Source organism: Malus sylvestris, chromosome 2, assembly GCF_916048215.2.
Source record: "Malus sylvestris chromosome 2, drMalSylv7.2, whole genome shotgun sequence".
NCBI lineage: Eukaryota > Viridiplantae > Streptophyta > Magnoliopsida > Rosales > Rosaceae > Malus > Malus sylvestris.
Genome location: NC_062261.1, coordinates 8,563,390 through 8,585,990, shown reverse-complemented (window position 1 = coordinate 8,585,990; position 22,601 = coordinate 8,563,390). Strand labels below are relative to the sequence as shown.

Genomic DNA, 22,601 nt, shown 5'->3' with positions numbered 1-22,601 from the left:
GAGATCCTAGTCGTACTTAGTCACATGCCTACGTTATTAGTCTCGATCACATGCCTACGTTATTAGTCGTACTTTGCATATTGATATCTTTTTCACCAGTACCAATATTTTAAATACTACTCGTACTTATTCACATGCCTACGTTATTAATCTCGATCGGAAAGGGAAATGTAAATAAAGCTAAAATGTCACTAAAGTTTTATTTTAAAAATTGGAATAAAAAGAAGGGGAACTTTAACGAAAAGCACATGGTACTGTTCACTTTAACGAAAAACCACATTTTTATACTAAAAAGTCAATCATGTTACTATTTACTTTACCTTTTATTTTGTCCTTATCATTAAAACTCAAGTTTTCAAGCTTTTTTCATTAGTTTTCTTAAAAAGAACATGAAAAAATGAAAAAAAAGAAAAAAAAAAGGCAAGGAGGGAGAGAGAGAGAGAGAGAGACTGTGTATTGGAGACAGGGCAGAAGATGGAACCTTCGCTTTCTGGTCGTTCATTCCATTCCACAGTATTCCAATAATTCAAGATATTTGTACCATTATTTTGTTAAAAGATATAATCCTACTCAACTTCCTTCTCGTATCTTTGGATTTCCCCTTTTTTTTTTTCTTTCAAAATCTCTCTCAATTTCGTTTGCTGCAGGAAAAAGACTTCTCCATCGTCCTCAAATTTCCCACTCATCACACATCATATTTCGTTTTCTGAAACCTGACATTCCAGCTGGACTCCCTCGGCGTCAGAAGTCCAGTGGGCGTGTTTGGTTGCCGAGAAAACAAGCTCAGAAAACGGTGAGAAAAGTGCTTTGCTTTTAGTTCTTTTGGGTTTCAGGAGTTTTGGTTTCTTTGGTTCCCTGCATTTCTCAGAGCTAAACAGTTTCTGGGATTTTTGTGTCTAATGGTTTTGATTGGAAAGTTGAATTCTTTTAATGTTCTTCAACTGTTTAGTCAAACATAGTATTTTTCACGCTCTCATTTTCTCCGCACTCCTCCACTCGTTTCTGTTCGTTGATTCCGTTTTGATTTATTTAATCCAAAGGCTCGAAAAAAAAGGGGTGCATCGGGAGAAAAAGGAGAGTGCGGAAATCATTTCCAGTATCAAACTGACTTTGTGAATTCCGAAAATGTGCATTTATATATATGCAAATACTATATCATGTTGCTTGTAATTTGAGTTCTTCAAACTTTTTTGCAAATTTCCCCAACTATTTTGGGATTAGAATTACCATCTCTCTCTATCTATCTCTTTCATTATCTCTCTCCTTATCTTCATATACAGGTTCTTAACTTTTTGGTTGCAGGAAATGCAATTGAGAGATTGAATTCCTGTTTAATTATTGCTCTATTATTTCAACAACTTTTGTATATTTTGCTGTAAAGTCTACTTTTTGTACTGTTAAAGAAAGAATCCATAAGGAGGAAGCTCTTTGCTGGTCACATATGATGGACCTACACCATTTTATTTGATTAAATGTCTATTGATCAGCAAGTGAAATTCGGGGTTTTCTTCGTTTTGCAGGTTATAATCCGACTGCTGCGGTGTCATTGTGTCCTTTCGGTGTATAAAAGGTGTTTGATTTAGGTAAGAATGGTGTAAGACAGTGAGAAGTGGAAAAGGAATGACATCCTTCTGGTAGATCCAGTAGCTGCATGGGAGGCTCATTGCACCTTTTAAATTTCAACCAGGGCAGCATGGCCAGAAAGATTTTTACACATAAGAAGCATGATGGTGGTGAGTTTTTACTTCTCTCTGTGCAATAAGAAAGAGTTGAAAGTTTGTGGATGATGCGAATAATTCTCTTTTGGACAATCATTGAAAAAACAAAAAGAGTTTGTATGTCTCGGAGGGCGAATGTGAATTTACTTGCAAAGTTGAATTGTTTCTGTCCATTTGCTTATCAGCTGATAAAGTAGGCTTTTTGAACACCTTGCAGGCCTTGATGCTCCAAGAAATAGCCTGGACATGCAGGTAGAACCTCAGAGCTATTGCGATGCAGGAGATTTGCCGGTAATTTTTCATCCCATGCCTTTTTGTAGCTTGTCCTGTGGCCTAGGGTGGTTAATTTCTGTGGATTCTGTGCTCTCTGAGTTATGAGGATGTGGAGTTTCCAGTTATTGTGATTTGATTCTTGTGATACATGGTACAATGTCAGTCTCGGGTTTTGAAGCTTTTCCGAGTTGAGAATAATGCTACTTTGATTCTCTATGCATATTTTCTCAACTTTGTGAAGCTCGTTTGCCACTTGATTTGGTAAAAATCTTTGGTTGTTACATGAAGGATGTACTTATATTTAAGTTGGACTAAACTCTGTCAAAATATGTATTTTCCGGGTGCTTTGGCAGAATCTGATATTGTGTTTTCTTCTACCAAATTTCATCATGTCAGATGTTTTGAGTAAATCTCCAATTCCAGCTAGTTATTTTGTCGAGAGATCAGAATATACTTTGTACTTTCTACGTAGTTGTCTCTCTCCCTGTCTCACTATCGCTAATCATATTTAGTTTTCTTTTTAATGAATTTACATTACATGTATCAGGTTGAAGAAGACTGGTCTAAAAAGAATAATCCATTGGAACAAAGTTCAATGAAGAAATTAATTAATGGCGAAATATCCAAACATTCAAGTACCAGAAAAAATGCACCAAACATCGTGGCTCAACTGATGGGAATGGATATGTTTCCAGTGGAACTGAAATCTGCAGTTCAGCCTCTGGAAGAAAATGGAAAAAATAGGAGAACGCAGTCTTTGAAAAAGGAAATTAGTGGAAGGACCTCACTTGGTCATGTTTCTTCTAAGCTAAATTCTTCAGGGCAGATGGATCTTGATTCGTATTATCACAGTAATGAGAGAGATGCAACTAGGTGGAGCGATGACCAGAAAATCGAATATCCAAGGCGTAGAGTACATCCTCAAGAAGAAGAACTGAAAAAGTTCAAGAAAGAATTTGAAGCCTGGCAAGCTTCCAGGTTTAGGGAATGCTCAAGGATTGTCAAAATTGACGGCGACCTCAACGAGGAAAAGATGGTGGTTTCAGGGCATAGAGCAACGGAGAGAACATTAGAACATAAGGATCACGCGGTCAAAGCAATCTCGCATGAAGGTGGTGTTTTGGAACGTAGAGGAGATGAGTTTTCAGAACTATTCCCAGCCGAGCATACGGAGTATTTATCTTCAAGAAGCAGAAGAACCATGAGCTTAGACTTTGAGAAATCTTCCCTGATGAACTGTAAGAAGAGATTCGAGTCATTCAACACATCTTCTGCTCCTACAAGGATAGTTATCTTAAGACCTGGTCCTGATAGATTTTGCAACCATGAAGAGACTTGGGCAGGTTCTTCAAACACTCTAGAGAGGAAAGGTGGCATAGAAGATTTTCTCGAGGAGGTGAAAGAACGACTGAGATGCGACCTGCGAGGGAAAATGCATAAAAGGGGTTCTGTTGTCCGAGGAAGTGGAATTGAGACGCCATTTAGCGAACAGCCATCAGCTCCGAAGCAAATTGCTCGACACATTGCAAACCAGGTCAGAGAAAGTGTGACTAGGGACCTTGGCATGAATTTGCCAAGATCAGAATCGACAAGATCATACAGAAGCGAAATGCAGTTCAATGGATCAGGTTCCCCGGAGTTAATGCATAGAGATACTAAAAGAATTTTGTTAGAGGGACTAAGAAATGTTTCAAAAATAGAAACAGAACTTCGTGATCCTGTATTAGTTTCCGGGAGATCTAGGTTATCTGCATTAGACAACGAAAGGGAAAGGGGAATGGTGAAATCTGAACAAGAGAAAAACAGATCATTCAGACATGGATCACATGAAGATGAGGTGCTTGATAGAGAGTTGTCGCCTAGAAATTTCATTAGGTCTCTATCCACCCCAGTACCTGGAACATCCTTTGGGAAACTTCTTCTTGAGGACCGCCATGTTTTAACCGGTGCTCACATTCAGAGGAAGCATGAAGGCATTGGACATGTGTCCATGGAGATGAAACGTCAGAAGAAAGAAAGGTTTAATTTTAAAGACAAAGTTTCCAATTTCCGATACAGTTTTATGCTTAGGGGAAGACTTTTTGGCAAAAAAAATCAATCAGTTCTGGAATCACTTCATACTGAACGGTATCCTATGAAGGATATCTTGAGTGGCCCAACAGTGATTACGAACTCTGGAGAGAGACATGTAAGAGGATACTTCATCTGATCTATTCATACTACTGATGAATACCTAGAAAGTAGTCAATTCAATTTATTTCCATCTTAAATCTTGTTTTGTGGTCTCAGGATAATTTCACTGAGGTGCCTCCTAGTCCCGCATCTCTGTGCAGCACTGCTCAGGAAGATTTCTGGAGGCCAACTGATTATCTTAGTCCAATATCAACTCCGAGTGCAACTCCACGAGAAGATAGTATCATGCCACAGGCTTTTAGAGACATCAGCGATAATCTGAGGGGTACATCTGTTTCTTTGAGTTTTTTCTGGACATGTTCTAACATGACAAATCCTTTGATAGTATGAATGCGTGCATGCTTAGTAAACAGTCCTCCTAAATATATTTAGTGTGACTATATACATATAGGTGTATATATGCGCTGTGTTATATAAACTGATGCGTGAAATAATCATCTAATAGTCTCGATTTTACAGAGTTGCGAAGACAACTGAACCAACTCGAGTCTAATGAGCCTGAGGACATAAAAGTTAAGGAAACGGTTGAGTCTGAAATGGCTAGGTTAGACAACCCTGCAGAGGTTTACATACGAGATTTGCTTGTCGCTTCTGGTTTGTATGATGGATCATTTGAGAAATCAATGTTGAGATGGGACACATTTGCGAAGCCAATCAGCAACTCAGTGTTCGAAGAAGTGGAAGAATCGTATAAAAACTTGGCCAACAAGGAAGATCCTTCAGCAAAAGATCACAATGAGAGGGTAGATCACAAGTTGTTACGCGATCTGTTGAACGAAGCTCTTTCAACTGTTCTCAGACCACCAACAAACATGTCTAAATTCAGGAGAAAAATGATCAGCTCCTCTGCGCTGCCAGCGTTGTGCGGCAAGAAGTTGTTGAATTGTGTGTGGGGAATCATCAGCGAGTGCCTGTACCCTCCAACTGATGTACCCTATTACTCGCTTGATGATATGGCAGCCCGGGACCTGGGATCAGCTCCTTGGTCGAGATTGATGGACGAGGACGTTAACGCTCTGGTAAAAGAGATGGAAGGCCTAATCATTGGGGATCTTGTGCAGGAAATTTTGGATGAACTGAAGTTATGATGGATCTTAAGGATGAAGCTAGTTTTCTTGGGCATGAGTTATTACTTATTAGTGAGTTGAGCATATATTTGAAGGAAGTAAATATGTTTGTGTTAGTTTTTGTATATACATATGCGTGTGTGTGTGTTCTTTGTGGAGTTTGTGAGATTAGGAAATAAGAGTAGTACTTTCACTCGAAATATATGATCTTGCAAGAGACTTGTCACTCAAGTGATCCGAGCATTTGTTCTTTCACTCGAAGTTAGGTTCGGCTTTCCCCTCCTCACTGCCATAAATTTTCAAGTTAACAGATAAGTTGATCCCACTCGTCTAACATTAACATGATATGTCCATCACTTTAACTTGAGCCTTAGCAGTCCATGATTTGAATGAGTGTTGAACTTAGCACCAAAAATTGCACCAATTGCTCCTTGTGCCCAAGAGGCCGAAACACTTTCTTGGTCAAAAAACACTAACGAGAAATGCTAAAGAGACTCTCTGCTATCTCATGTTTTTGGCACAATATTTTTATAATGTTGGTAAGAGAATTGACATTAAACTATAAAAGATAACAAATAATTCATAGAAAGTCCTACTTTTGAGAGAATCCCCTTGTAATTTTCTCAACACTATCAACCACAAAAACCCAATGGGGGCTTATAAATGGCAAGTCCAAATATTTGAAAACCATCAATTGTTTGGACTTCCCAACTTAGATCAAATCTAAAGCTGGAGGGGCACATGCCATGTCTCCTAATCATGCTAATTGCCACATTAATTAGTCAAAATTAGCTTAATCGTCATCGATAAGCTCCAACGCGTGTTTACGTGTAATTGGTACTAATGCTACAAACACAAAATTAATGTGCTTGTGAATGTTTTACACTAATCTAATAGCTAATAAGTCAACTTTTTGGGGAAAAAAATAAAATAATAGGGAAGAAAGACTCCATGCATGCATCAGTCTAAGTTCTAATTAAAAAAAAATGGCAGCATCAAAACACATTATGTTCCAAATACATTTGATTTAGATTAACAAATGCATATATCTTCTTCTATCATGGCACGCATGAATTTTGGATCACATTCACATGCATGTCAAACCGACCCACGCTTTCAGATGCATATATGTTGACAGGTAGCAAAGCCTCCTACAAAATTTGTATTTAAGTTCTTAGACAAATTATGTATTGTTATATGGTATTCATCTATATGTATAAGCAAAAGGTTTTTATGTTTAACTTTTGTGGACGGTGAACTAAATTATTATAGCGGGTGATTATTTAGCTTACCCAAACTCATTAGTACAAATATATTGTTGTATGTTTAACTGTCTAATCAAATGGTTTTGTTCAACCGCTTAATAAAATTATTTTGTTCATTTTCTAAGTTTCTAACTAGGTTTTCATTGACAAACATATTAACTATGTCATTGACCTATTATAGTATTAATAGTATCAATAACATATAAATAATATAGTTGTTGATATTAGCATATCAAACATGTCACGTAATAAAGGTGTAACAGAAAAAGTAAATTAAATCCTAATTAAAAGAAATTTCTAGTCCAAGTGGTACTTTACTTTATGTGATGGGTCATCTTTGTGCAGTAAAATGATGTCCGTTGGATGGAGAATAATTTTGAATTCCCTCGTATTCAACTGGGTACTTTAGGTCTCATAATGTGAGTAAAAAAATAGTAAAAAACATATTATTTTCTCCATTTATATTACGATATATGATATACGAATTTCTGGGAAACTATGATTCTCTTCTTTCTAATTTCCTTCATTTCTTCCCGTCCTCTTACACTTTTCACTTTGTCTTTTTTTATAAAGCAGTCAACACAAAATATTAACGTGACATAATGGTAATTGTTAAAATAAAACAAAGAGAAAAAAAAAAACTCGGAAGATCGGAGTAGGATTATCTCCCCTTCTATTCTTATCCCCTTTCATTCCCTATTCTCACACATTATTTTTTTATCTTATTATCTTTATAAAAAAATTAATATAAAATGTTGACGTGATTCAAATAGAAGAAGAGAGAAGGAAGAAGACATTAGGATGGGTTAGAATCATCGATGTGTAAAGTGACTGTAGAACAAGTTCTGACATGAAGAAATCCAACACCAATGTCAGAATTTGAGTGGCAGTACAGACTAGAGGACAACAAGTACTTCACTGTAGCGGCCGCGCGCAGAGCACGGTGCTTCAAGACCCAATCCGGATCCTCGGATACTTTTTGTGAAGAGATTTATAAATTATATTATTTTATCGTATATTATATATAATAATGAGAAATTTTTTTAAATTTTTTTATTTAAAATTAAATATAAATAGTATTTAATAAAAATTAATTATAAAATATACAATAAATGAAGACGTCACGGATCCTAAAAATTCTTATAAAGAGATTCCGAGCAGATGTTGGCTCCAAGACCAAGATTCATTCGTTCAACTAGCTATGTCAGATCAGGGCACCCTCACTGATGGAGCTGAGGCCCACCACCACTGATCATCCAGTAATTTCTAATTACTTTACCGCAAACTACAAGAAATACCGAGTAAATTCCTTCAAACCCTAAATCCTAAACCCTTTTTATTTTTATATAGAAAATCCAAAAGAAAACTAACGAAAAGTTTAAATTTTTTTTAGTTTTAATGAAAAATGACAAATAAAGTTGTAGTGAATACAGAAAAGAGTAAAAATGTAACAATACCAGAAGTATTTCGTTAAAACTCTCAAAATCCAAACCCTTAAAATCGATTTAATTTTTTTCCTGTGTTGTCTGAAAAAATAATTTGAATTTAAACAAGTTTAGAAGCGCTACTAACAAAAGTGCTTCCAATTACATTGGTAGATCATGAATTTGAACTACATTTGTGAGTAGGATAGATTTTTCCTTCACCTTACATTTGTCATGGATGGCGTAATTATAATTATGAATATCGCTTGTAAAAATTCTTCATATCTCTTTAGTGATTGATGGGATCGTTAATTAAAATTTTAAGCAAACAATTACTGTTAATGGGTTGCATTTTACTCAAACATTGATGATAGGATTAGTTGTAAGGCTTCAATTACATGAAACTTTTTCTCTAGGGGCTTCTTCATTGGAACTTACTTTCAAAACAAGGATATAATGATTGATTATGATCAAATGTAAATTATATGTAAAACGGGAAGGTAAATCATTTTTTCCATCAATCAAAGATTTCTTTAGGATTCTACAAATCTCTCGGAAACTATATTAAAAATTTAGAGGAAAAAGAAAAAAGAAAAAGGAATGCCAACAGAACTCTTGCGTCAAAATTTTTTGAAGTCCATCAAGACATAAGATACACTATTAATTTTAACGATCTGAACGCGTGTTAAAATTTTACCGTGTAATTTCGGGCAAGTAGACAATGCTGTATGGTACAAGGATTGCACTAACGCGCACACATGGGAACACTACACCAACCCACCAATTATTTGCTCCTTTTTCTTTTTTTTATTTGATTTTTCAACATCCTCTGGCCCGTGTTTATATTTTCTCTCCATCTTTTTGTCGCCTTACTTTCTCATTGTCTTTGTATTCTTCTTCTTTGACAAGAATCACTGTCTCAGTTTTTCAACACACGCACAGACCGAGGACTGTAGAGAGAGAAAGTTGTAGAGAGAGATGATGGAGTGGGAGAAGCAGCAACTGAAAGAGCAGCAAGAGATGGAGGGGAATGGGAGTGGAGGAGTGATGTATGTGAAGGTGATGACTGATGAGCAGTTGGAGACTCTGAGGAAACAGATTGCAGTTTATGCCACCATTTGTGAGCAGCTTGTTGAGATGCACAAGAACCTCACTGCGCAGCAAGATCTTGCAGGTCCCTCTATTTTTCTCACTTTTCTCTTTTAGTCCTTCCATTTTTTTGCTTTTTGCAATATGGTCCTTGTTTATGGTTGCTTTCAGTGGTCATTTGGGTTCATCTATTGGTTTTCTGAGATGGATTTTTTATATTTCTTAAGGATTCTGTTTGTAATTTTTCCTCAAAACTTTGGCCTTTTTGTAGTTTTCCAATTTATTTCATGCCTGGCAATTTGTCGTCCTTGTTGAAGGCTTACCTATACTTAAAATGTCATAGTAACGGTATTTCAAGCCAATCGTGCACTTCTGTTTTATTTTTTTCACTTGACGGTCCGTTAGCTTGAGATACCGCTACTTTGACATTCCAATTGTATGTTCTTGTGCTTTGTTTTGAAAGGGTATAGATGTTTGTTTGCTTGTTTCTCTGGTTGTTTGTGGTTTCGTTTCTCTCTTTACTTGAGGGTTCCTCACTTGGGTTGGTCCTTTCTACCATTGATCTCTAGTTTCTTCCGGTGTTTGTTCAAAGAATTTTATCCTCCAAAATTGCCCGCGTAGGTCAAGGCGAAAAGCTCCTAACTTGAGATGTTGAATTTCACTTCTTTGGGTTCCTCTGTTTGCTCAGATTTAGCTCTTTGTGATCTGGAAATTGAACTGATTCGGTTTTTTAGTTTATACAGGCGATATTCTACCTTAAACATCCGCCCTAGCTAATATGGTTACGCACGCATCTGCGCTTTAGTTAATAAAATATTAACGAAAACTTTGTTATGCATTCACATTCGCTAGTATATGCAATGACACCATATATGCTTTGAACAAAAACATCTGCATTTGCTATCTCAGGAGTCAGGATGGGGAATCTGTACTGCGATCAGTTGATGACATCCACTGGCCACAAAATTACTGCCAGGCAGCGGTGGACTCCAACAGCGTTGCAGCTCCAAATTCTTGAGCGTTTGTTCGAGCAAGGGAATGGAACTCCAAGCAAGCAGAAGATCAAGGAGATCACCTCTGAGCTGAGCCAGCACGGGCAAATTTCCGAAACAAATGTGTACAATTGGTTTCAGAACAGGCGCGCTCGATCAAAGAGGAAGCAACAAAATGCAGCATGTAACCATGCTGAATCAGAAGTGGAGACAGAAGTTGATTCACCTAAGGACAAAAAAACTAGACCGGAGGAAACGTTTCAGTCCCAGCAGAACTCAGCTCAAAGGACTGAAGATTTGTGCTTCCAGAGCCAGGAGATAAGTTCTGACCTGCATTTCTTGGATCCGCATACCACTAAGGCAGATAAGATGTTCCCGTCACACAGCGGTTTAAGGAGTTCTAGACATTTAAGCGAAATGGCCTTCTATGATGATGTGCTCTCAAGTAAGTTATTGTATAAACTTTTATTTCTGGCTCTTGGCTTACCATCCTATTTATCACCGATTTACCCTTTTCGCAAGATACACTCAACAAGCAAACAAAATATCAACCACTGAAATTTAAATAGGTTTGTAAGTTTCCCGCATGCATATGTGCTGCCTAAGAACGCTACTGATTTTCGGTTAAATCTTAGGATTATGATTTACAGATTTGGTAACAAATAACATCATACATACAAAATTTATCAGCGTTGCGTTTCTATTTGGAACAAAGATGAGAACATTGTGAAGTCCCTTGCTGTCTCATTTACACGCATGAAAAATATGTGTGTATTAAACTTTTAAGATTTGTGAAATCTTGACAGAAATGGCATGTATTTTGCAGGGCATGACCTGATGACCGGAAAGATGGAAGCCGGAAACTATAATCTTTTTCAGGAGGCAGAAGACTATGGCATGACGGGTTGATCCTCATTCGTGAATGTCCGAGTTTTCGTTCTGTTTGACGAGCTATTTTGTGAAGGAGATCCCTGATTGAGTGAGTTTGGTTGGTTCAGTTTGAATATGGAGACATAGCAAGCCTAACCCTAGCAGAGAGTTATGGCTCCAACTCAATTTAACTTGGAGAGTAGATAGAGATAGTGATAAATATTATACTAGTATGATGACATATGGAAAGTTGCTTTTGGGGTTTTTGTGTTTTGAGCCTTGACTAATCAATCTTGCTTTGCCTTTTGCTTTGTTTATAGAATGAGAATAGATCTTTTATTTTGGGAAGCCAATGAGAGTTTATGTGCTTGTTTTCTACTTTTTTTTTTTCGTCGGCAAGACGATAATTTAAACAATTCTAGTCTGTGGAGGTAGATTCGAACTTGAATACAAAAAGACAGGACTACTGTTCTTGCCAATTGGCCTAATATGCGTTTGTGTGCTTAATTTACGATTTGATTAAATCTTTGTTTGCAAGGAAAGGTTTAGGTGTATGTGTAAGTTGGAGGATGGAAAGATGGGAAAGATGATACAAGTTTGGTCTTAAAGAAAGAAAAGTAGATCATTGAAATTGAAGGTTCAATACAATCATTGCATGCACTAGCATGAGGGGGGCTTGGTGCAATTATAAAAAAAAAATTGTCAAAGGATATGATTATATGATTGTCCTGGTGAAGAAATTTTCAGGCTACCCAGAATATGATTTAGTACACTAAGGTACCGTTTGGTACGCAGACGGAACGGGAAGGGACGGGACGGGACGGAACAGGATGGAACGGATGATATAAATATTGAAAAAGATAAGGAGAAATTTTGTCATAAAATATTATAAATTTGTGTTCCATGGATGTGGAACGAGTTGTTCCAGGGGGAAGAGGTGGAACGAAAAATCAGCCAAATTTCGTCCCATGGGACAACCCGTTCCACAGTTTTTAGGCGCACCAAACGTGGGACGGAACGACTCTTCCCGTTCCGTCCCGTCCCGTCTCATGTACCAAACGGTACCTAAGTGTCATATACAAGTGGTTGAAATTTTTTTTAAAAGTATCCAACTACTCGTATGCGTTTTTCTGTGCTTAATTTATGATTTGATTAAATCTTTTTTTGCAACGAAAGGTTCAAGTGTTTGGGTAAGTTGGAGGAGGGAAAGATGAGATAAAAGTTGGGAATTTTAACGAAAAGCTCCCGGTTCACTGTAACGAAAATCTACATTTTACACTAAAAAGTCAATCATGGTACTATGCATTTTACCTTTTATTTTGTCCTTATTGTTAAAAATCAAAGTTTTCAAGCCATTTTCATTAGTTTTCCTATGAAAGTTTGGTCTTAAAGAAAGAAAAGTAGGTCATTGAATTGAAGGTTCAATACAATCATTGCATTCACTAGCATGAGGGGGGCTTGGGGCAATTATGAAAAAATTGTCAAAGGATATGATTATATGATTGTTCTGGTGAAGAAATTTTTAGTGTACCGGGAACACTATAAAATTGTCAAAGGATATGATTATATGATTGGTACACTAAATGTCATATACAAGTGGTTGAATTTTTTTTTTTTTAAATATCAAACTACTTGTATTGTGATATTTGGTGTATTAGACGTAGACCGTATTTTCGGCACAATGAAAATCTCTCGTTTAGGTGAGATTAATTTGTTGGATTTGGAATGCAAAATTGTTTAATTGCCTTTGGACGCCTGGTTGCTATCATCAACATTTGTAATGAATTATTCGAAGACTCAAACCATCAAATGTTCGATGGCTTTCACAGAAAATGAGTGGTCATAGTTGAATTGAGAACATACAATTATTGTTTAGTTGCCAATTCAATGGATGACACTATTTAGTAGTCTAGAGACTATTGAAGACAAAATCCTCTTTCAATGTAATTACGAGTTTGATCTCTTCCATTGTAATAATGGAAAAAATATTTAAGCATCGACCTTTTGTAAAACGGCCAAATGTACCAATTGCTAAAAGTAAAAAAGATTACAAGTTGGGTTGTTTTGTTGAGCTGGGAAGCTAACTTCACCTCTCGCACAAGACTAATAACTCAACTTAATGTCGCTTTTTGCGCTCGAGTTTAATTTTTTTTTTCTTCATAAATTAGAGTAGTATAGAATTTCGGTTGTGTGTGTGTGTGTATATATATATATATAATTAACTTGATACAAGCAATTCAAGTTAAGGATTTGTTGACAAAAAAAAAGTTGGGGATTTGAGTTTAACTTTGGAATAAGTAAAATTCAATTAAAGACCAACTGTTAAAAGAAAATTACTATAGACACTGACTAGTTAATAAAATTGTTCTACAGTAAGATGCTTATGCGTGAGATTTTAATAAATGATGCATGTATAATTCACAATGCATGAACGGTTATGATGTGTGCCCAAAAGCTTAAGTATCAATACGACTCCATTTAGTAAGGATTGTACTATCTACATATCTATTTTTATTTTTTACTCATTCTTTTTAATTTTTTACCGTCAAATCAAATTAATTGAAAAAGATCAATAACAAACAATTAACAAGAGTGCGTAAAAGGTAAAAATAAGTATGTGAATAACGGTATTCTTTAATAAATCTACTATTGACACACCCCGTCCCGAAGGAGGGCATGCTGGCCGTCACATGAGAATGACGTAACCATTTACACAGTTCGGAAGCTTTTAAAATACAATTATTAAAATGGAAACCCTCGAGGGTGAGTCCTACTTTTGTGAATTCTGTCAGAATACCATTGGATTCCTCGTGGCCACCAAAACTCTGCTATCAAGAACCTGGAGGGGCGAAAAACAAAATTGAGTGGGTCAGTAAAACCAAGCTTTTCAAAAACATTTCGCCAAAAATAATTCTAACCCCTCACTGTAAAACCTGTATACTTTTCCCAGAAAATAGTATAATAACATAATACTTTTCATAAATCTCGAATCATCAATTTTTCTTTAAAACCCGAAAGTGTGCCATGTTTTAATTTCGAAAACAAAATAAATGATGCATCAATGTAACAGGTGAAAAGTTGAATTAACCGGAGACCCTGCAGTTGGTCCTGTACGGTTAATTCCATAGCTCAACATCCAATCCAACCGGAGTCACCTCGATGACCTGTACGGCACTACACTGCAGATAAGTCGGAACTACCTGAAGTAGTCTGTACGACATGGATGGTGTAATAATACGCTCTAGTGCTTCTCTCATCAATCATCTGTGCACATAATCTAAGGTCACCCACTAGTCGGAATCACATCTAGTAATCTATACGACTAGCATGTCGGAACCCTCACTTGGTCTGTACGACATCCACCTACTTGGATCCAAGACGAGCGTGCGGTGTGGTGAATAATATAAGCACTAACACCATGATTGCAGGTTATGAGCTATCCACAATATACACATCAACAATGCACATGAATAATATAAAACTCACCTGATACTTACCTGTGCGTCAACAGCACCAATTCACATATATATATGCATCATATATCAATTCATGCTTTTCCTATACTTCTATGCATGGCATTTCAAATCATACTTTTCATATAAATCTATCCATGGCATTTTAAATCATACTTTCATTTAAATTCAATTTCTGGGAAAACTCAATAGTATATAGGTAATACGAAAACAAAACTGCCCACTCACCTGGAGTTCGCCCTACAACTCCCTAGCACAACTCATCAAGGCGTCATGACGATCGCCGCCTAGAACAATAATCAAATCCAACCTCAGAAATCATATCGATAGAATATAACTTATATAAAACACATCACTACGCAGTTCGATCCGAAAGATCTGCAACTCAGATTTTAAATCCATAACTTCCAGAGGCCCACAATATATCTCTAGGACAACATCCTGAAATTTCATTACCATCCAACGGTCGGATCTCCGTCAATTTCCAAAACTAAGTGACGGTTAACATTTTATTTTATGAACTTACAACTCCAATTCCGGAAGATCCGTAACTCGGATTCCCAATCCGTAAGTTCCAATAATCCTCAAATATTACGTATTACAACGTATCAGAGTTTGGTGACGATCCAACGGTCGGATCGTCAATTCACATTTTCACCTAAATGCGAAAACTATAAAACGTTAATTAAAGCACCTAACCAATAATCGTAATAACTTTCTCATACGGTGCTCAATTTGGGTATATGAATATACCACATCGACCTACTCGACGTCACGAGCGTCGGGATAATTTTAGAAAAAAATTTGGAGTGTTCACGCGCCCCCACGCGCCACACGTGGCACGGGTCCACGCGCAGGCCACGCGCAGCACGTGCAGCACGTGTCATCCCCTTCGCAGGGCTCGCCGGACTGGTTTTTCCGGCGGCCGGACTCCGGCCAAACTCCGGCCAGTTTTCAAACTCCTTGTTCTCCTTCGTTTTTCACCCATTTTCTTCGTATTTTATACCAAATTGAAGCCCTAAGAGTGTACTATCACGTTGGACTAGTTTTAGGGCCTAAAAACCAAGAAATCTCACCTTGTAAAAACCAAAGATTCGGCCAACCTTGAAACCTACGATCCCGACGTCCAAAACTCTCCAACGAACGTCCCCGAGCTTCCTTAGGACCTCCTAAAGCTCACCACAAGCTTGAAATTCCCTGAAACGCGACATTTAACGACTGCATGAACAGTACCTCAAAAATGGAGGTTCGGGATCCACGTGAAATCGAAGGTTTCACTTCCTAAAACTAGCATCAATGAACTCAGGACGTCGAAACGATGAAGATACATACCTTAATTGCCTCGATCCGTCGAGTTTGGAAGGATTTTGGGTGTGTGCCGTACAATGGGTGTGTGTGCGTGAGTTCGTGAGGGAGAGGGAGAGACAGGGAAGGCACGGGGGAAGGAGAGGGAAGGAGAGGTCTTGTGTGGTCCAGATTAACCCACACCCTCCATTTCATCCTAGCCATACAAATAAAAGAAATCAACCTTCAAAATTTCCAACTCTCTAATATTCTTCTAGCTAAATTAATATTCGGACCAAAATAACGCCTCTAACATACGCACCTTAAAAATGCCAAGGGCACTTCCGTCATTTCACATTCCCGTCAACAGTACCTCCGGGACGGGCCAGGTTTCAATCTTGGACATCTTTAGAATTTCCTAGTGTATTCTGTCAGAACTTTACCGCCTCGTAGCGAGCCACGTAGTTGGGATGAGTTTAGTTTCCCGGATATAGTAGCTTAGGGGGGGAAACTATTGCTAATATAATCCAGTCTATTATCTAAGAAACCCTTTGAGACTGGTTATAAGTTGAATTTGAATCACTTTATGGAAATTATGAACCTGAGGGAGCAGAGTGTTGGCTTACTCACTTGGAAAAGACGTTTTGGGTTATGCAAGTCAAAAGAATCTTCCTTCTGACAGGTGGGTCGAGACGACTACCTGGTTATGGGTTATGAATTTGTATTCTAGTGGAAACAGGAGTATTATTCGTTGTCACCGGAGGAAACAGCTGATTGAGAATTATTTAAGGAATTGTTAAAGAAAAGATTTATTCCTCCGGTATATTATGATGGTGGTAAGCAAGAGTTTGCAAAGGTGAAACAAGGAAGATGACGACAAATGAGTATTATAGAAAGTTTTTAGACTTGCCTCGTTTCCATTTGGATATTGTTGCTAAGTTGGTTGAAGTGTTATGTTGTTTTAGGCTGGATAATAAGAAGAAGTGAAGTTAGAACAAATTCTTCCAGCTTAGGTTTAATGCCACTGGTCAAAGGCGAAGTGATAGATTTACTGGTGATCCCAGATCTTAAAGACAAGGTGACTCGAGTAAGGAAAATGTACCTTTGTGCCATAGGTACAATATTAGACACTTTGGAAAGTGTGGGGATCAGTGAATGTGTTCATGTGGACGGATGGGACATAGAGTTATGAATGGTCCCTAGAATCAGTTATTACCCAGCAGTCTTCCCTGACACCACAATATCGATCCAGCAGGTTTATGGACTTAATAGTTTGGTCAGATGGGCCGTGAGTACAGGGATATTTGATGAGTTATAAGTCCAGCCGTACAGGCCACAAGAGGTGGATCCGGCGAACATATTATTTGGAAAATTGAGGAGTAAGCCGTACAGGTCATTCTAGCTGACTCCGGCTGATATATTTCTTATTATGGACGATGTTGCCAAAGAGAGTAATGTTGGAGCACGATCGAGGCGTATTTATGTATTTCTAATGAAGAACAAGATGATAATATTACACCTTCAGGGTGTCCAGTGATGGTGGAAGAAGTAGTTATGCCAGTGAATCTTATCGTATTAGACATTGTGGATTTCGATGTGATTTTAAGCACAGATTGGTTAGGTTATAATCTTTCCAATATGGATTATCAGAGGTTACTTTTATGGGTATGCAAAGTGGATTGAGTTAGGCCGTTATTTATGCTGTGAGAGCAAAGAGATTGTTATCAAAAAGCTGCCAAGGATACTTAACTCATAGGGTGCTAAATGATGTTGCTTCTAATGGTACGAGAGATGTAAGGCGGTTAGACATTTTCTTGATGTTTTCCCTGAGGAATTACCTGGATTGCCGTTAGGCGGAGATATGGAGTTCACTATTGATTTGTCTCCAGGCACAAATTTTATGTTAAAGATTGGTTCATGATGAGTTAAGGGAATTAAAAATTCGGTTACAGGAATTGGTTGACAAAGGTATCATTTAAAGTACATCACGTTGGGGGGAGCACTAGTTTTTTTTGGTGAGGAAGAAAATGGACATTAAGGCTATGTTTTAATTATAAGTAATTGAATCGGGTAATGATCAAGAACCGTTATCCATTGTTGCGTATTGATGATTTATTGATCAACTTAGAGGTCTGCGTATTTCCTAAGATTGACTTAAGGTCTGGTTGTTACCGATTGAAGAGTTAATGATAACGTTTCTACGATTGTGTTCAGGACTCGTTACGGTCATTATGAGTTTCGTGATGCTATTCGAATTGACGGATTCTCCTGCTGTTTTATAAGTTGATGGATGAAGTTTTCCAAGAATATCTTGACAGGTTCGTTATTGTTGTCATTGACGATACTCTGGGATACTCTAAGCCGAGAGCAGAGCATGTTAGATATTTAAGTTGATGTTACAAAGATTGAAGGAACGTTGATTGTATGCTAAGTTTAGCAAATGTCAATGTTGTATGAATCAACAACAATTATAAAATGCGTTATATGCTTAAGGTATTCAAGCGAAATTTTAAAAGGTAGCAGCGATTGAGAATTTGGAACAACCGCGAACCGTGGCTGAAGTTTGGAATTTTCTTGGCTTAGCAGGGTGTTATAGATGGTTTGTTGAAGGTTTTAATGATGCTTCTTTGAGTGGTGTTGGATGTGTTAAAGTGGAAGTGTTAAGGTAATTGTCTATGCTCCGCGACAAATGGAAACCTCATGAGATAAATTATTCTACTCGTGATTTGGAATTAACAACTATCATCTTTGCTGGGAAGATTGTGAGACATTATCTTTATGAAGAAAAGTGTAAGATTTCTACGAATCATGAGAGTCTCCAATATCTGTTTACTCAGATGAATCTAATCTTAGGCAACGAAGATGGATTGGGTTGCTTAGTGATTATGATTGCACGACCAGGGTGATCTTGAAATTTTTGCGACCAAAGCACTTGGTAGGAAAGCTCCAGTAAGAATTGATGCTTTGTATACTTGTTATGTTTTCCTTCTTGTGGATTTGAGACCTACTGGGATGAAGCTTAAGGTAAAAGTTAAGAAGAAGTTTTATTGGCTAATTTTCAAGTTAGGCTGATTTTAGTTGATTGTCTACTTGACGCCTAGAAATGTGAGGAAGGAAATTTTGGATGAAGCGCATTGTTCAGCTTATGCGATGCACCCGGGAGGAACAAAAATGTATCATACCATTCGACCATTTTATTATTGGCCGGGTATGAAAAGAGAAATTGCTGAATATGTGAGCAGGTGTATTATTTGCCAGCAAGTGAAAGCGGAAAGAAAGAAGCCCTTTGGGCGAATGCAACCCCTTCCCGTTCCCCAGTGGAAATGGGAAAATATAACCATGGATTTCGTGTATAAACTTCCTCGTACACGAAATGGATTTGATGGTATTTGGGTAATTGTGGATCGACTCACCAAATCGGCGCATTTCATTCCTGTGAGGGAGAAATACCCTGTGAATAAATTGGCTAAGTTGTTTATCTCGAAGATTGTCAAGTATCATGGAGTTCCAGTAAATATTATCTCTGACTGAGACCCAAGATTTACTTCTAAATTCTGGGTGGCTTTTCAGGAAGCTCTGGGTACACAATTGCTTTATAGCACAGCTTATCATCCTCAAACTGATGGGCAATCAGAGAGGACCATTCAGACATTAGAGGATATGTTGAGATCTTCAGTACTGCAATTTGGTGATTCCTGGCATGATCGTCTAGACCTGATGGAGTTTGCTTATAATAATAGTTTTCACTCGAGTATCGGTATGTCACCATTTGAGGCACTTTATGGTAGGGCGTGTCGAACGCCATTATGTTGGTCCGAGGTTGGTGAAAGGGTGTTAGAAGGCCCTGAGATCGTGGACGAGACAACTCAAAATGTTCAGGTAATTAAGTCAAACCTGAAAGCAGCCCAGGATCGACAGAAGAGTTTAGCAGATCGGCGTACTACTGATAGAGTGTATGATGTGGGTGCTTGGGTGTTTTTGAAATTGTCACCTTGGAGAGGTGTGGTACGTTTTGGAAAAAGAGGAAAACTAAGTCCGAGATACATTGGACCTTATGTGATCATTGAAAGAGTTGGTGAAGTTGCCTACCGGTTGGAGCTGCCTCCGGAGTTATCTAAGGTCCATAATGTGTTCCACGTCTCTATGCTTCGGCATTATATTTCTGATCCTTCTCATGTGATTCCTCCTCAACCGTTAGAGATTAATCCAGATTTGACGTATGATGAGGAACCGGTCACTATATTGGATTGGAAAGATAAGGTTCTAAGGAACAAGACGGTGAGTTTGGTAAAGGTGTTATGGAGAAACCATTCTGTTGATGAAGCTACTTGGGAGACGGAAGACCGGATGAGAGAGATGTACCCAAGATTCTTCTACGAGTGTTAAATGATTTATTTGGTTATGGGAATTTCGGGGACGAAATTCTATAAGGAGGGGAGATTGTCACAGCCCGTCCCGGAGGTACTGTTGACGGGAATGTGAAATGACGGAAGTGCCCTTGGCATTTTTAAGGTGCGTATGTTAGAGGCGTTATTTTGGTCCGAATATTAATTTAGCTAGAAGAATATTAGAGAGTTGGAAATTTTGAAGGTTGATTTCTTTTATTTGTATGGCTAGGATGAAATGGAGGGTGTGGGTTAATCTGGACCACACAAGACCTCTCCTTCCCTCTCCTTCCCCCGTGCCTTCCCTGTCTCTCCCTCTCCCTCACGAACTCACGCACACACACCCATTGTACGGCACACACCCAAAATCCTTCCAAACTCGACGGATCGAGGCAATTAAGGTATGTATCTTCATCGTTTCGACGTCCTGAGTTCATTGATGCTAGTTTTAGGAAGTGAAACCTTCGATTTCACGTGGATCCCGAACCTCCATTTTTGAGGTACTGTTCATGCAGTCGTTAAATGTCGCGTTTCAGGGAATTTCAAGCTTGTGGTGAGCTTTAGGAGGTCCTAAGGAAGCTCGGGGACGTTCGTTGGAGAGTTTTGGACGTCGGGATCGTAGGTTTCAAGGTTGGCCGAATCTTTGGTTTTTACAAGGTGAGATTTCTTGGTTTTTAGGCCCTAAAACTAGTCCAACGTGATAGTACACTCTTAGGGCTTCAATTTGGTATAAAATACGAAGAAAATGGGTGAAAAACGAAGGAGAACAAGGAGTTTGAAAACTGGCCGGAGTTTGGCCGGAGTCCGGCCGCCGGAAAAACCAGTCCGGCGAGCCCTGCGAAGGGGATGACACGTGCTGCACGTGCTGCGCGTGGCCTGCGCGTGGACCCGTGCCACGTGTGGCGCGTGGGGGCGCGTGAACACTCCAAATTTTTTTCTAAAATTATCCCGACGCTCGTGACGTCGAGTAGGTCGATGTGGTATATTCATATACCCAAATTGAGCACCGTATGAGAAAGTTATTACGATTATTGGTTAGGTGCTTTAATTAACGTTTTATAGTTTTCGCATTTAGGTGAAACTGTGAATTGACGATCCGACCGTTGGATCGTCACCAAACTCTGATACGTTGTAATACGTAATATTTGAGGATTATTGGAACTTACGGATTGGGAATCCGAGTTACGGATCTTCCGGAATTGGAGTTGTAAGTTCATAAAATAAAATGTTAACCGTCACTTAGTTTTGGAAATTGACGGAGATCCGACCGTTGGATGGTAATGAAATTTCAGGATGTTGTCCTAGAGATATATTGTGGGCCTCTGGAAGTTATGGATTTAAAATCTGAGTTGCAGATCTTTCGGATCGAACTGCGTAGTGATGTGTTTTATATAAGTTATATTCTATCGATATGATTTCTGAGGTTGGATTTGATTATTGTTCTAGGCGGCGATCGTCATGACGCCTTGATGAGTTGTGCTAGGGAGTTGTAGGGCGAACTCCAGGTGAGTGGGCAGTTTTGTTTTCGTATTACCTATATACTATTGAGTTTTCCCAGAAATTGAATTTAAATGAAAGTATGATTTAAAATGCCATGGATAGATTTATATGAAAAGTATGATTTGAAATGCCATGCATAGAAGTATAGGAAAAGCATGAATTGATATATGATGCATATATATATGTGAATTGGTGCTGTTGACGCACAGGTAAGTATCAGGTGAGTTTTATATTATTCATGTGCATTGTTGATGTGTATATTGTGGATAGCTCATAACCTGCAATCATGGTGTTAGTGCTTATATTATTCACCACACCGCACGCTCGTCTTGGATCCAAGTAGGTGGATGTCGTACAGACCAAGTGAGGGTTCCGACATGCTAGTCGTATAGATTACTAGATGTGATTCCGACTAGTGGGTGACCTTAGATTATGTGCACAGATGATTGATGAGAGAAGCACTAGAGCGTATTATTACACCATCCATGTCGTACAGACTACTTCAGGTAGTTCCGACTTATCTGCAGTGTAGTGCCGTACAGGTCATCGAGGTGACTCCGGTTGGATTGGATGTTGAGCTATGGAATTAACCGTACAGGACCAACTGCAGGGTCTCCGGTTAATTCAACTTTTCACCTGTTACATTGATGCATCATTTATTTTGTTTTCGAAATTAAAACATGGCACACTTTCGGGTTTTAAAGAAAAATTGATGATTCGAGATTTATGAAAAGTATTATGTTATTATACTATTTTCTGGGAAAAGTATACAGGTTTTACAGTGAGGGGTTAGAATTATTTTTGGCGAAATGTTTTTGAAAAGCTTGGTTTTACTGACCCACTCAATTTTGTTTTTCGCCCCTCCAGGTTCTTGATAGCAGAGTTTTGGTGGCCACGAGGAATCCAATGGTATTCTGACAGAATTCACAAAAGTAGGACTCACCCTCGAGGGTTTCCATTTTAATAATTGTATTTTAAAAGCTTCCGAACTGTGTAAATGGTTACGTCATTCTCATGTGACGGCCAGCATGCCCTCCTTCGGGACGGGGTGTGTCAACTATTGTTTGG

At 38.3% G+C, this 22,601-nt stretch overlaps 2 protein-coding genes and 2 long non-coding RNA genes across 6 annotated transcripts; 3 read left to right on the top strand and 1 right to left on the bottom strand.

Moving 5' to 3' along the window:
- Positions 1-448: 448 nt before the first annotated feature.
- Positions 449-5,482, top strand: LOC126609259 (uncharacterized). 3 transcript variants are annotated; one of them, XM_050277225.1, is made up of 6 exons: positions 449-793; positions 1,521-1,733; positions 1,936-2,009; positions 2,539-4,179; positions 4,281-4,449; positions 4,644-5,482. In XM_050277225.1, the coding sequence occupies exons 2-6, from the start codon at positions 1,652-1,654 to the stop codon at positions 5,270-5,272; spliced, it is 2,595 nt and encodes an 864-aa protein (XP_050133182.1). In that variant the 5' UTR covers positions 449-793; positions 1,521-1,651; the 3' UTR covers positions 5,273-5,482. The 3 variants fall into 3 exon arrangements, with proteins under 3 accessions (XP_050133182.1, XP_050133188.1, XP_050133185.1); XM_050277231.1 differs by lacking the exon at positions 449-793 and adding an exon at positions 840-1,434; XM_050277228.1 differs by lacking the exon at positions 449-793 and having other exon boundaries at positions 1,441-1,733.
- A 3,292-nt stretch (positions 5,483-8,774) lies between these two features.
- LOC126609251 (WUSCHEL-related homeobox 8-like) lies at positions 8,775-11,239 on the top strand. Its single transcript, XM_050277220.1, has 3 exons — positions 8,775-9,114; positions 9,939-10,466; positions 10,848-11,239. The coding sequence occupies exons 1-3, from the start codon at positions 8,919-8,921 to the stop codon at positions 10,928-10,930; spliced, it is 807 nt and encodes a 268-aa protein (XP_050133177.1). The 5' UTR covers positions 8,775-8,918; the 3' UTR covers positions 10,931-11,239.
- Positions 11,240-14,459: 3,220 nt separating this feature from the next.
- On the bottom strand, positions 14,460-15,905 carry LOC126609247 (uncharacterized). Its single transcript, XR_007618094.1, has 3 exons — positions 15,697-15,905; positions 15,441-15,561; positions 14,460-14,651 (listed from the first exon to the last, which is right to left on the bottom strand). It is a non-coding gene; the product is annotated as an uncharacterized LOC126609247 (long non-coding RNA).
- Positions 15,906-20,225: 4,320 nt separating this feature from the next.
- On the top strand, positions 20,226-21,671 carry LOC126609240 (uncharacterized). Its single transcript, XR_007618093.1, has 3 exons — positions 20,226-20,434; positions 20,570-20,690; positions 21,480-21,671. It is a non-coding gene; the product is annotated as an uncharacterized LOC126609240 (long non-coding RNA).
- Positions 21,672-22,601: the final 930 nt, after the last annotated feature.

Excerpts from the sequence above, each read along its gene's own strand:
- LOC126609259 (XM_050277225.1), top strand. The coding sequence starts at position 1,652 with ATGGGAGGCTCATTGCACCTTTTAAATTTCAACCAGGGCAGCATGGCC. Across the intron at positions 1,734-1,935 it reads ACATAAGAAGCATGATGGTG|GCCTTGATGCTCCAAGAAAT; the intron begins GTGAGTTTTTAC and ends AACACCTTGCAG. Across the intron at positions 4,450-4,643 it reads CATCAGCGATAATCTGAGGG|AGTTGCGAAGACAACTGAAC; the intron begins GTACATCTGTTT and ends TCGATTTTACAG.
- LOC126609251 (XM_050277220.1), top strand. The coding sequence starts at position 8,919 with ATGATGGAGTGGGAGAAGCAGCAACTGAAAGAGCAGCAAGAGATGGAG. Across the intron at positions 9,115-9,938 it reads TGCGCAGCAAGATCTTGCAG|GAGTCAGGATGGGGAATCTG; the intron begins GTCCCTCTATTT and ends TTGCTATCTCAG. Across the intron at positions 10,467-10,847 it reads CTATGATGATGTGCTCTCAA|GGCATGACCTGATGACCGGA; the intron begins GTAAGTTATTGT and ends TGTATTTTGCAG.